This window comes from Styela clava, chromosome 2 (genome assembly GCF_964204865.1).
Source record: "Styela clava chromosome 2, kaStyClav1.hap1.2, whole genome shotgun sequence".
Lineage (NCBI taxonomy): Eukaryota > Metazoa > Chordata > Ascidiacea > Stolidobranchia > Styelidae > Styela > Styela clava.
In genome coordinates, this window is record NC_135251.1 from 14455837 (window position 1) to 14469441 (window position 13605).

Below are 13605 nucleotides of genomic sequence, written 5' to 3' on the forward strand. Positions count from 1 at the left end.
GAATTTTTACATTTAAAACAGTATTCTCAAAAATTGTAATTAAAATTCATTCAAAGGGACAACCATTAACAGAAGAAGATGAAAAAGAATTGTTAAGAAATTATAAATACGTTGAAACATCGGCTACAAATATTCATCCTGTGTTGTCTTCATTCATCAATTATTGCCAATCCGTTAAATTTCAAGGGTTCGAGTATGCTGAAGGTATGTAGTATTTACCATTTTACCATTTCTTTAACGTATTGAAGGGCCTAAGTCAGTACTTGTCAAACTTTTATGATCTGAGTCACCCTTTCATAGACTCTCAAAACTTCATGGCTTCCTGCTCTTCTATAATAACTGGGGTTTCCAAAATGTTATTTTAGTCGCCAAGTTTAGTGATAAAAGCCAACAAACGAAAGAAAAAGAATAATTGCATTTCGGTTAAAGAATTAAATAAACAGTTACCGTAATTTACTTCAAATTAAAATGTTATCGCAAATTTTACCTAGTGATACTATTGCTTGTGCCACATAGAGAACTGATTCATGGCGCTCTAGACGAGTTGAGGGCCAGTATGTGCAGGTCTAAGTTAATAATGGTGTGTGTTAACTCATTCAAATTTTGGATGGTCGTTGTCATGCAGTGGAGAATAAAGGTCTTAATCCTAATATATGAGTTAATCAATGGAGTTATCATTTATTTACACAATACAATTTTCTTACGATTTTTGGTTTATAGCACACCACAAACAAATAAACAACTTAAAACAAATTGGACTGGAAGATAGTAGAAATAGGCAAAATCTAGGGAAAGCTTTATAAGAAGTGCTGTAACCACTAACCATTCACCTACACTCATAAAAGTAGAGAAACACATCACAACAATCTTGTTGGGGATAACAATTTTTGAAATCTTTGCTTGTTGTGTTTTTTTTTGTGTTTATTTTTCATCCATTGTTTTTTTTACAGAGCAAAAGCTCTCCTATCAAATGTCTTCATTTAGTGAATCTGTTGGGATTGGACTTTTAAAAACTAGTGCTATCGAATTTGTGAAGTAAGTATTGTATTTGCATAGCATTTAAAATCGCTTTTAACCCACTAAAAATACAAAAAAAATATATTCTATAGTAAAGTCTAATAATCCTGTACATTGAATTGGGTAAAAAAAAACACTGATGTACTTTATGCAACTAAAGGTGTAATATATTAAAGTAGAAAAAACTCGAATAAACACTGATTAAAAAAAAACCTGGCTAAGATACATTGAGAACTGATTTGATATCAACATTTTGAATGTAGCCGGACTTCGTGAACACCCTGTGTTTTTTTTCTGTATCATGGTTTATATATTTGTAAAATTACCTCCGTGGAAACTGCATGGTGATCGATATTGATATTGAATATAATAATGCTATATCGGTATATATACCTATATACCGGCATGCATACAGTATTCTTCAATTTCAGAAAATGAAAGATGAGACTTTCTAATATTAAAAAAACTGTTTTCGCTTCAATAGATATTTATTATCATATTTAATTATTCATGTGATGTGTCGTGTCATTCCGTAAAAAGCAATAAATTGTAGATTGAAAATATTTTGAAAAATGTGGATGATTGATCCTGTTTAATGCATGCCTACGTGCCACTTGATATGTCTAGGTCTTATCAGAGGTTGCTAATAGATACCCTTTCTCTGAGTGATGTATGAAAATAGTGAAGATGTTATGTCGTTTAATTGAAACAATACTATTACAAATTTTGCAAAATTTACTTTTTCTACAGTTACAACAAGCGTCAGCTTAGTCGTATTTATCCTCGGGGAAATCGAGTCGATTCCAGTAACTATATGCCGCAGGTTTTCTGGAACGCCGGATGCCAGATGGTGTCTCTTAATTTTCAAACGTCAGGTAAAATATGAAAATGACGTTTTATTATTTGCTCTATCTATTTTTAAATGAACATCAATATTGAAATTCAATAAATATTGGTTTCGATATAACGAAATGACATCACAATAAATTGTTTTTGTCAATATTTGTCTTTTCTGGTTCTGGTGTTTTATGAAATTAAAATTTTTTGTATAAATTTTTTTTGGCTTTATTGTGAAGAACTATTTTTTTTCGTTCAAATTTTTAATGATCGCATTGTTATATTACTGTAAACATGAGTTATATTGTAAAAGTATATGATAAAAGTTGGCTAAAAAATATTGTTAGCTTATTACCATTTACGTATATTTTACTATGAATAAGCAAGTAGGAGTGTTGAGTAGAAATCGCTAGACCCAGAGTCGTGAGTTAATTACTGAGTTACTACCTAAGTCTCATTGGTGGTTAGTTGAGTAGAGACTGAGTCATTGGATTTAAATGACATGAGTCACTTCGAGTCTGTCAGCAATGCTTGATCAAGTGTAACTCGAAGCCTCACCAGCACTCGTAATAACCATCGATATAAATTAAAAAAAAAATTCTCATTCAGATCTGAACATGCAGTTGAATCAAGGAAGATTTGAATTCAATGGAATGTGTGGTTATCTGCTCAAACCTGAATTCATGAGACGAGATGACAGAGTTTTTGATCCATTTTCTGAATCTCCTGTGGATGGTGTTATTGCTGCTCATTGTTCAGTAGAGGTATTATGACATCATAAAAATTTTGTGCAAACTAAAACTATGCATAATAACCTAGCGGTTAAAACGTTAAAATTAACACTGTTGGCAACTCAGTTTGCACATATCCAATTTAAATCTATGCCCACCACCTCACCCAGGTGTAATAAATTGGGTAGTAGTGCCAACTTGGAAAGATTCCAACTCTTTTAAATTTCCATAGCTTTTCACATATCGTTATATATATCAGTGGTTGCTGGCCTTGTCCGAGACGAGAATGAGCGTCTATTATAAAAAAAATTCAATTTCCATCTCCCATTATTTTTGCAGGTGATTGCTGGGATGTTCCTTTCAGACAAACAAATTGGAACTTATGTTGAAGTTGATATGTATGGGCTTCCTACTGATACAATTAGAAAAGAACATAGAACTAAGCTCGTTCCCAGCAATGGACTTGATCCTGTCTACAATTCACCACCATTTGTCTTCAGAAAAGTACGCCGAATTAGTAATTTTTTTATTCCAATATTAAATTGTTTATAAAAAACTGAACAATTGAACCCGTATGTATGATATTTTGAAAATTTCATTCAACTCTTAAACGCGAACTGTTTTTTCAGTGATTCAACAGTCTTGCTACCTAAGAAATGCAATTACAAAGTAGTGCTCAGCAAAACTCTTAACCCTTTCCGTGCGGTGGGCACGTATACGTACCCACGACAAAACTCGCCAGATTGCGGCGGGTACGTTGATGTACTCCACTGTTTTATTTAGCAATCGGTCGCAAAATGTTGGTCTAGTTTTTCCGGGTTTTAGTTTATTGATAAGAAGTCTTCTTTGAGATTAACATAAGCGACGGTAAATCTCGCTTTCGTTTACCATGGGAATTTTATTTGCGGCGGAACGAGGGAGTGTTTTTGAAATTTATGCAAATTTCGGTGTTTTTTGGGTAGTAATAAAAGACATATTATCCTTTCCATCTACCAAAGTATTTTAAGGTAGATAACGAAATTGCTACAGCAATATTATGCTATTGTTTGCCAACCAAGAAGCGGTAACAGTAAAGAATTTAGCGAATATTTCTATTTTTATCACAGTTTGAAGTTTCAACACCCGAGAAAAAAAATTCCTTTTTTCTATTCGGTTTGTGACTCAGACCACCCCTTTTAAAAATATCTTTTTTTTTATTCGCCAATTGCAAGCTCTTTGAATAAGCTTTCCAACGAGCCCTCGGTGGGCAGCAGAGGATCATTACTTTTACGTTAGTCGATCGATTAGTTGTGGGGGTACAAATGCATAAAGTCGGTGTAGCAAATACGATTATTTAATAAAAAATAAAAATCGCATGGAAAGGGTTAAATCACTTAGAATAGTTATCTTCACTCTTGCTACAGCATCCTTGTATTATATACATATGGATGGATACATGGCGCAGAAGCATAGAAAGATACTCGTCGATACTATATGTTTATTTTTGTTTGTATATTTCAGGTTGTTCTACCGACTCTTGCTTTGATAAGATTTGCTGTTCATGATGAAAGCGGGAAGCTCATCGGCCAGAGAGTGATTCCACTAGAAGCTTTACAATGTGGATATCGATACATTGCACTACGATCTGCTGGTGGACAAATGCTTGATCCTGCTTCTCTATTTGTTAACATTGTATTGAAGAGTTATGTTCCTGACAAATACATAAGTAATTAATTTGAGTATTTTGATCAAAATTTTTAGATTTGTCAAAAGTCTGGGAATGGATATATATGTCAGTCAATTTACTAAAATTTCAATTCGTTTTTTTTCTTAGGATAATTTTCCAAAGCTGCGGAACGCAGTAAAAACGGTTTCGCTGACCAGATAGGTATTCACGATCCTTTGTTACATCCGATAGTTTTTTCAATTTTCATCTCCATTCAATTGCTCGATGTTTCTTGCACAGCAAAAATCATAAGAGCTACTGAAAGTGTACGAGTTACGATAGCACCTTACGTGCCACTAATGGCCCATTGATTCGACTCAATGGGACAACAACATTTTGCTGACATCTGCAATCAAGACTTACTGGAAAAATTAAAACATTATGTTGATGTCTGCACAATATTTCAACATACAACAAAATCACTTCCATTTCGCACCAAATTTTGTTACAATATACATGCAAAATGATAAATAAACTAACTAATCATCTATTCGTTATTATTATTAAGATTTTGTGGATGCTGTTTCTAATCCGAAAAGATATTTGTCGTTAGCTGAAGAGCGAGCAACCTCAATGAGAAACATGGGAATTGATGAGGTAAGATTTATAAAATATCACGATGATTTTATCTTTAATTGGACGATTAAAACCTTTCGAATATGACATGCAACCTGTGTTTTATTCTAGGCAAGATCCGATGCTCAATAATTAAAAATATTACTTTCAGGATGATCTGAATGACAGTAATGGCAAATTAACTGAACGATTATCTGCTACAAGTGGAGGAATGGCCTCGAGAGAAGCATCCAAACACAAACATGTCTCTCAGTCTGACTCGGAGAAAAAACTTTCATTTCATACCTCTCGTTCTGATTCAGGTATTGTGCTTGTAGTTTATGGAAAGTAATAGATTGTATTCTCAAAATCCAATTTCAATCTCCAGAAATCTTAAATTAATTAATTTCGTTTGTCGCCTAGAACTATTTTTTGACTTTCTTTGAGCCAGGATTCCTGTAAATACCGTATTTTCTCGAAATTTCGCCTATCTCGCGAATAGGCCAACTCCCTAAAAACGGCGATTTTATAAAAAATCGCACATGAGCCGGTCCTACGAATCGTTACACGCCGGACGCCTCAAGAAAAACGTAGAAAGAGAACAAAATTACTGTAACGCGAACATTTCTCACGTTTATCCTTTCTGTTTGTTAGCGACGGCCGTAGATTCTTACTCGTAACTCTTGTATATTCATGTTAATAAAGTCTATATTGCTTTTCATGCGTCGTGATTTGTATTAATGCGAGGGATTGTTTGTCGGGAGTCCCTGAGTCAGCATAAAACAATTTCCTTTGATCGTCCACAACGCGGTGAATTTCGATAAGAGTCCTTGTCACCGCCCCTTAACGGATAACATATCGTAAAGGTGATTAAAAGTCGCGCGCCGTTAATTGCCTCTACGGCGATAGCGCACCAAATAATAATGTTTTCAACACGAAACAACTGGCTGTAAATCGACACTGTTGCACAAGCGAGCGAAAACAAACCAATCACAGACTGTACAAGCGTCACGTCCCCACGTGTTAAACAATCAATCACAGACTGTACAAGCCATCAGCTGTATGATAAGACAATCCACCTTCACAAGCGATTGTGTGTGTGCGTGCACGCTTTTTATCGTGAAAACTTGGTATTGTTTGAAGCTTTTGGAATTACCGGCAAGTCAGCATAATATCATCTCATTGCGTGATCAAATTCTGATGGGCGAATGAGCCGATTTTTTGGTGCAATCTGAGTTTTGCGCGAATAAGACGGTCCCTTAGTTTGGCAACTTTTTTTTTGGAGTTTTAAACTCAGCCTATTTGCGAGCATATACACATATACATAACTTGGTCTTATTATCATTTTAGTAAATACCGTATTTCTTGCTTACATGACTTCATTCAGGATGTATGTAATAGCAGAAGAGACAAAACACTGATTTACAAAATATTTTGATGTTCAAACCTTTAGAAAAATGAATCCACTTTACTGATTTTAAATTTGAAAATCACAAATCATGTCTTTCACACAGGTTTCACAAATATTGCAACACGCAGAACATCGGAAAATAACGGTTCAGAGACTAGAACCAGAAGTCTTTATCTTTCCTCCACTGGTCAATCTCAACAACAACCTGTCAATGGTTGGTATTTTTTGCTCTGTTTTTATGAACACTAGTCGAAATTATTATATTTTATTTACTATTTGCTATATATGCAACAATCATGGTATATAAATTTATTGAGGAATTAGCGATGCAAATAGATCAATTCAAAATATTTGAAATTAGTGTTATTTGTTTGAAAAAATCATGATAGCTAATTATCATATGTACCGTCATCCCTTGATTTAGCTCAGAGGTTCCCAACATTATTCTATAAATTCCTTCCTTTGTCTATTTTGGATCTTTCTGTTTCATTATAAGCGTAAGTCACGCTCTGACTATTGCACTGTTTGAATAGTTTATATAGTGTATTCATAAATATGCATACAATAATACTGAATAAATATTTGAGTATTTCTTCCCCCGAAAACAACAAAACATTCTCCTGGAAAAAAATCTCCTTTCCTTCTATGGAAAACAATGGTTATCTATATCAACCTATAACTTGGCTATGTGACTTGATTCTACTACCCATTGATAAATGTAATTTGCAGGTAGTTGTTTCCACAACTTTTAGTTTGTTTGTAGCAGGGATGTGCAAAAAATTTAGCGGGAAAGGCAAGAGAATAGAATGCGCTAATGCTTAGTAATATAGGCACTGGGCAAACGGTGAAAGATTTAGCTCTACGTCTGAAGCAAAAAAAACATTATGTATTTTCATCCATGATGACCTTTGTGATGACCTTTTCAAACCTAAACCTGTCGGATTAGGATTTTATGCTTGATGGGGAAAAATACTGAGCGTAACCAAGAGCCACACTAAATGTCTTGCAGGCCGCTGTTTGCACACCCCTGCTTTTTAGTCCTCATCAGTATTAAAAAAAAATTCTATATTGTTGAAATTTATTTCTTGAATTAAATTTGAATACTTCTTATGTTTTTATTGCTAGATTTGATGCAAAGAACTCCAGTAACAGTAGAAATGTTGAAACAAGATGCTGCTTATTTGAAACTCGTTGCTTCTCAGACGAAGGAAATTCAACGTTTGAAAAACAAAATGATGAAGGTAGTGTGAATATATTTTGTCGAATTAAATTTGCTGCAAAAAATACAATCAAGACTTGGAGTTGATACAGGTGTTATTAAAATGCATTCCCCATTTAGTAATATTGATGCAAATTGTTTTGTATGAAGTATTTATTCAACTTTTGCACAGGCAGCCACTGTTAGCTATAACACTGCTATAGTTTAGGACGGCATGACCTGGATGAGGTGGTGGGCATGGGATTTGAACCTGAGATTCCAACATAGTTGAGTAGAATGCCTTTAACCACTAGGCCACTGATTACTTTTCACAAACACTAATATCAAGTTTCAAGTGACAAGTCATGTACAATAAAATACATATACATTTGCACGAGATACAATGTGCTTGACTCGAGAGCTCTGATTGAAAGATTATCCAACTAAGCCTAAGTTTATAGAAAAAAAAATTTGATTGTGACGGGCTTGCATTAACAATGAATATGTATTTTTTAGGAATGTCAAACATTTGAAAAGAAACACAAAGAAAAGTTGAATGAAATGCTTATATCATTAGAAAACAGTGATCGAGTGCGATCTAACTCTTTGTGGTAAAATTTTATTTCACTCATTCATTCGTTTTGTTTATACAAATTCGAAAAGTCACATCATGTTTTCCCCATGTGTTTGTTTCAGTTGTTTTGCACCAAAATTACGAGCTGGTATTCTGAGTGAAGAAGATTTTAAAACTCGATTGAATGCATTACACAGCGAAGATCGAGAGAAGGTAAGTCCATCTAAGACCCTCAAACTTCTCTGATCCATGGTCTTCTTCCAAAGACTCTCAAGACTAGTGGTCCCCTGCCATCTATAAAAAATTCCTAGTTAAATTTTTAACACGTTTCCACCAGTTATTTTGTGTGCCATGTTTAATAATAATAAAAAGCCAACGAACAAAAGTAAAAGAATAAATGCATTACAGTCAAAGAATCAAATAAATCTGAGTCAATTTACTTCAAATTAATCTGGTCATGGTGAATGGTAAAAAGTGGAGGCCCTAGCTTGTGGCCCCCAGACGACTGCTTTGTTGCTCTTCAGGGAATTCTAGGGGCTGTTTGAGAAATCCTAAGCGAGGAATTATTTACTCCCTTTTTACATCTTTACCATGAACAGACTGACATTACCTATTCATCGTTCGTGATAAGAAGTCCTTTCTTTTTGTCATAGACTATTCCAATTATTGCCTTTATTCTCATTGAATAATATACTAAAGTTCGTGATAAGAAGTCCTTTCTTTTTGTCATAGACTATTCCAATTATTGCCTTTATTCTCATTGAATAATATACTAATCTGGATTTGAACTCGAGATTTTCAACTTGCAGAGGGAGATCTCAGCACCAATAGATGCTTCCTTGACCTCGGCAAAAATCCTGTATTTCATCATAGCAAACTTTTGTATGTTCAGTGCGAGAGTGTTTTGTGAAATTACACATGCAATGTTAATATTACGCCTATTTAGCGACTTTCGCTCGAAAGTACAATCAGTTGGCTGGTATTAAATGATATGTAATTTTACGAAAGACTGAAATCTTTTTTGTTCAGCATTGCTTATCCAATTTATGACAGCCTGCGTGAGGTGGTGGGCATGGGATTCAAACCCGAGAATAATGTTTGAATTTATGTACTTTTTCAGGTTCTCAGTTTTCAAAAAAGTCAGAAAGAAGTTGAAACATCTTGCATAAAGACTTATAAGGATACATTGTCTCGTATTAACGAACATCATCAAAAACAACAGATTGAGGCACTTGAACTAGCATTGAAAATAACTCACCAAAATGCGCTTGAAACATTGAAAGAAGCTCAAGAGAAGTATGTTCCTATATTTGATAAACCTAGATCTAGATGTTCACGAATGTGACTCTCTACGTAAAAATAATAAAAAGTAATACTTGGTGCAAAAATTCCCAAATTTCAGAGACATTTTTATATATCCCTTTGGTCTGAACATGGCTCTACACAAGCTGCCACTGCTAGGTAAGGAACTACTATAAGTTTGAAAAAAAAAACAGGTTTATTACGAATTTCTGTTTGAATTGATTCATGTGCTGCAGTTATTTGGTAAAAAAATTACAAGGCATGAAAAACTTTATGACAGTCCCTAAAAAATTGACATTGGCAAACCATGGCCCGCGGGCCGAATCTGGCCAGTTGGGTGATTTAATCTGGCCCACCGGATGCTGCCATGAATTTCTGCTTTTAAACAGTTCTGCATGCACTACATGGTTGTTGTATTGAAATCTGTATGGTGCAATAAGCTTTTAGAATATGACCGTACTCTGTGTAGGTTGCATTTTAGCTTGCCACAGACTCGATGGCATGCTTTTCACACCCCTTTCTTTTGCGCTTGGCGTGTGCGATCATCCTTTTTTTGCACTCTAATTGGTGAAGATCAATAGCTAAATTATTACGCCACACTTTCGTGGCCCGCCAGTTCAGGTGGGCAAAATTTTTTCGGCCCCTGGTCCCTGCTATGAACCTTACTCCATATGAGCGGAAAAGATTCTGTTTTGAATGCAAATTGGGATTTTTGTTTTTCGTCATATTTTCACATTTCATCACCAGTGATTATTTTTAATTTATTTTCCAGAGAAATGAGTGACCTTGCTCAGCGTCAAACCAAAAGTTCAATGCATAATACAAGAGAAATTAGTTCCAATAAAACTATAAAGAAAGCTGAAAAAGATCGTCAGATCAGAGAAATAAGCAGCACTAATGCAAAGAAGTTTGTAGAAAAGAGACAAATGGTTTGTGACATTTTATTTTGTGGGAAATGTATTCTTTGTTAAGTACCAACAAATAATGTTATAAGATGAGAAAACTTCACTGTGGTCCACATGGGGGAAGAGTTTAATAAACACTGGGCCGAGACAAATATGTATAACAATTTCGAACTGTTGAAATCATTTTATTTTGTCATGCATTTCATATTTTATTAAAATGTTTTTCTCATCAACTCAAAATATTATTGTTTTTTCAGTTGTCTTTGAAACACACTCGACAGTTTCAAAAAATTCAGTCTCAACAAGATGGTGAAGTGGAAGCAGTCAAGAATGCTATTAAAAGTTTCGTTGCAACTGAAATTAAAGAACGACATTGTGACTTGGAAAATGGAAACCACGAAAGAGTGAAACAACCGCTTGAAGCTGCTTTGTCAGATAATGTTTTTGAATCAACAAATTGCAGTGCCATTGTAGAGTGATGTCATTATTATTATATTTTTTCATCGTCTTCAATTTAATTTAGTTTTTAATCACTTCAGTTTTGACTAATAATTCAAAGTTTTGTAAGGAGAAGACATGTTGTTAACTCAACTGAAAGATTTTAAATTTTGGTAATGGTTAAAACGTTATTTCTATCACTTGTCTGTATCAAAAAGAAATGTACATTAGTCATTGTGGACGCTATGGCATAATGTCTAAAGCGTTAGACTTAACTATGATAGCATCGCAGGCTGAAATCTCGGGTTCATATATGTGAAGTGGGCGAAACAAATTAGTTACCTCCATATTGGTACACGTACTTCTGGAGCGCCCATCTTTATATATAGAATCAAAATTAAGAATTCAATATAATCAAGGTTTGAAACAGAAATATACCCTATCTTTCCATATTATTTCACACCCAAAACTTTTATTTCACTTTGCACTGTGCTCAATGAATACTTTTTTCCCTCTTTCTGGAAGCCATTACCATATGAGCTAATAAATCTCAATAACAAAAAACTCATTTTTGCTAACAAGTTTGATATAAAGATAAAAATATTAACACCATGTAAAAAACTTCAAATAACTCATGACAAACGTACTACACATCATTTTATGGTGATATATATTCAAGAGATTCAAATTTAAGTGTTACATTGACTTTGTTTATCATCGCTTTTTACTTTTTGTAATTTTCCATTCAGTACCCATCACTTCCCTAATACCCTGTGGTGCTATGGCTTTTCTTTTTCAATTTTCAACCGTTTAGCTATGATATAAGTTTTTCAAAAATGACGATCATGATGGAAATGGGCTTCCTTACATACATACAGAAGGCTTTTCTAAAAAATGAAAATATAGTTCTCATAAATTCAGTGAAAAATTAACCCTTTGATTGCCAGTGAAATGAAAATATAGTCATTATAAATTTAATCCATATCCTCCTATTTCATGTGGAAAATTAATTTTTCGATCGCCAGTGAAACAACTTCTCTATTGAAATTAGTTAATGTTGGTTTACATTGTTTTGTTCTATGTACCTGTATATTACATTTTTCAACCCTGTGTGATTTTTAAATCTCTTATCTGTTTTAGTCTTCACTTATATGGTACTGTTATTTTCGTCCACTGTATGTAGTAGTACAGCATGTGTTCTGTGTTCCTTCATTTTTCTAATTTTAACATGCATCCGATACCATTCTGTAATAAATATTATTCCCAGAGCTTTCATCAGTCCAGAACTAAAAATAATCACAGCTGTAAAAATACGTAAGTTGCCTCAAATACATTCATCAAAGCTAACGAATTGCTGCAACAACTAACGGTACTTGCTTCAACATTTCATTGCAACCCAAGGGGTGATCATCACCTTGGCAGAAAAAAATACTGAAGCATAGCCCTCAAATGAACTTACATTTAAAACATCCCACCGTCATCAAATGCCAATTTTGTTTTTTTAAACTGACGTTGTGTTGATATAATTGAGTAAAAAAAAGGAAAATTTTAATAATAAGGATGTTTTGGAACCATGCATACTCTCAATCTGCGTAATAAGTTTGCACAAATTCATTTTTGAATATGAAATTTAGTTTTAGGTGTTCCTATACTTTACCAATAGTAGTACACAAGGCTGCAGTTTTCATGTGATTAAATTATTCAACTTCAGTCTAATAATAATGTAATATTCTGTTATCTTATCTTCAAAAGTCTGCTATCTGGTTGGTCCAGATTTGTTTTAAGGGTAAATTATTTCTTGGTATTAGAGTAGAGACTGTAGCGAACCATATGGTAATTTTCTCTATTTAAGCATTTCCTATTGTAATTTAGTTCATAACTTAAAACATAAAAGTTTGTCATGTATGCAACAAAAATATAATAAGCAATCCATTGTGTAGGTAGACATTTTAAAATACCAAATTCATTGAATAATCGCCAGAAAAAAATTTATAAAACTGCCACAAAGTTTGAAAACTGTAAAACTATCGCTGATGCGCAGCAGTTTAATCAAATTGGGATTATAAAATAAATCATTACTGCGTCTATCAATCGACTAACGACTCTCCAAAGGTTTTTTTCTATTCCTATTTTCTGCACATCCAATCACCTGTGAATTATAACATGATTTATTCATTTGAAATAATATTTTAATAATTTGTTTTTGAAATTCTCATCTGTGATCATAGTAATTATATTGCTTAAATATTTTTGTTTTCATTTGGTACACCAATAAAAAAATGTCTTTCAGGATTTGCCGTGTGAATTCTGCTTCTCTGGTTATTTATTAAGATAGAGCTGTGAGGAAAGGCAGTCTAAGAAATAGATTTATGTTGGTGAGGCAGTCCCGTGCTGCTGAGGTTGGGGCAGTATGCAAATATTTTTATCTCAGAAACAACATTAATATAGGTTCCTATGACGTCAATAAATAAGTTAGCACTGACAAAACAATTGAAATTGTACGGATGTTCAGACACCTACTTTTTCTCAAGCATGGCTGTGGGCTCGTATTTGTCAATTTTTAGTCGTTATCAAAAATTGATTTACAAATTCAACCGAAAGTTAGCCCTGAATAAGCTGCATAAAAAGTACCAAAGAATCCGGTTTGTGAGCGCTAGCTCGCATTCCACAACAGTTTTGTATTGTGAAAGCCACAATACATTTTTTTGGGGCTAAAGTACAGAGGAGTAGGACTAGTTATCTGGGATTAAAAGCTTCTTAGCGCTGACAAAAAAAACAATGCCCAATACAACTTATCAAGGCCGCTGGAGACAGGATATGGATTTTACTTCCATCAGACTTCTGACACACCAGCATAACTAGGACAACATAGAAAATTCACCATTTTCAGCTTAACGACTTTACACGTAGAGTGCATCACAAATTCTGGCCG

At 33.9% G+C, this 13605-nt stretch overlaps 1 protein-coding gene across 1 annotated transcript in view; it reads left to right on the forward strand.

The window, feature by feature from the left end:
- The window catches only part of LOC120336098 (1-phosphatidylinositol 4,5-bisphosphate phosphodiesterase beta-4-like), a 38498-nt gene extending 25533 nt beyond the window's left edge, over positions 1–12965 (forward strand). The window contains exons 17-31 of the mRNA XM_039403700.2: positions 57–204; positions 951–1035; positions 1768–1892; positions 2464–2618; positions 2925–3089; positions 4086–4290; positions 4799–4887; positions 5018–5168; positions 6360–6470; positions 7382–7497; positions 7971–8065; positions 8151–8241; positions 9149–9324; positions 10103–10259; positions 10493–12965. Coding sequence (XP_039259634.2) covers positions 57–204; positions 951–1035; positions 1768–1892; positions 2464–2618; positions 2925–3089; positions 4086–4290; positions 4799–4887; positions 5018–5168; positions 6360–6470; positions 7382–7497; positions 7971–8065; positions 8151–8241; positions 9149–9324; positions 10103–10259; positions 10493–10714 — 2091 coding nt within the window. The 3' untranslated portion in view covers positions 10715–12965. The remainder of the gene's footprint in view (positions 1–56; positions 205–950; positions 1036–1767; positions 1893–2463; positions 2619–2924; positions 3090–4085; positions 4291–4798; positions 4888–5017; positions 5169–6359; positions 6471–7381; positions 7498–7970; positions 8066–8150; positions 8242–9148; positions 9325–10102; positions 10260–10492) is intronic.
- The last annotated feature ends 640 nt before the right edge of the window (positions 12966–13605 follow it).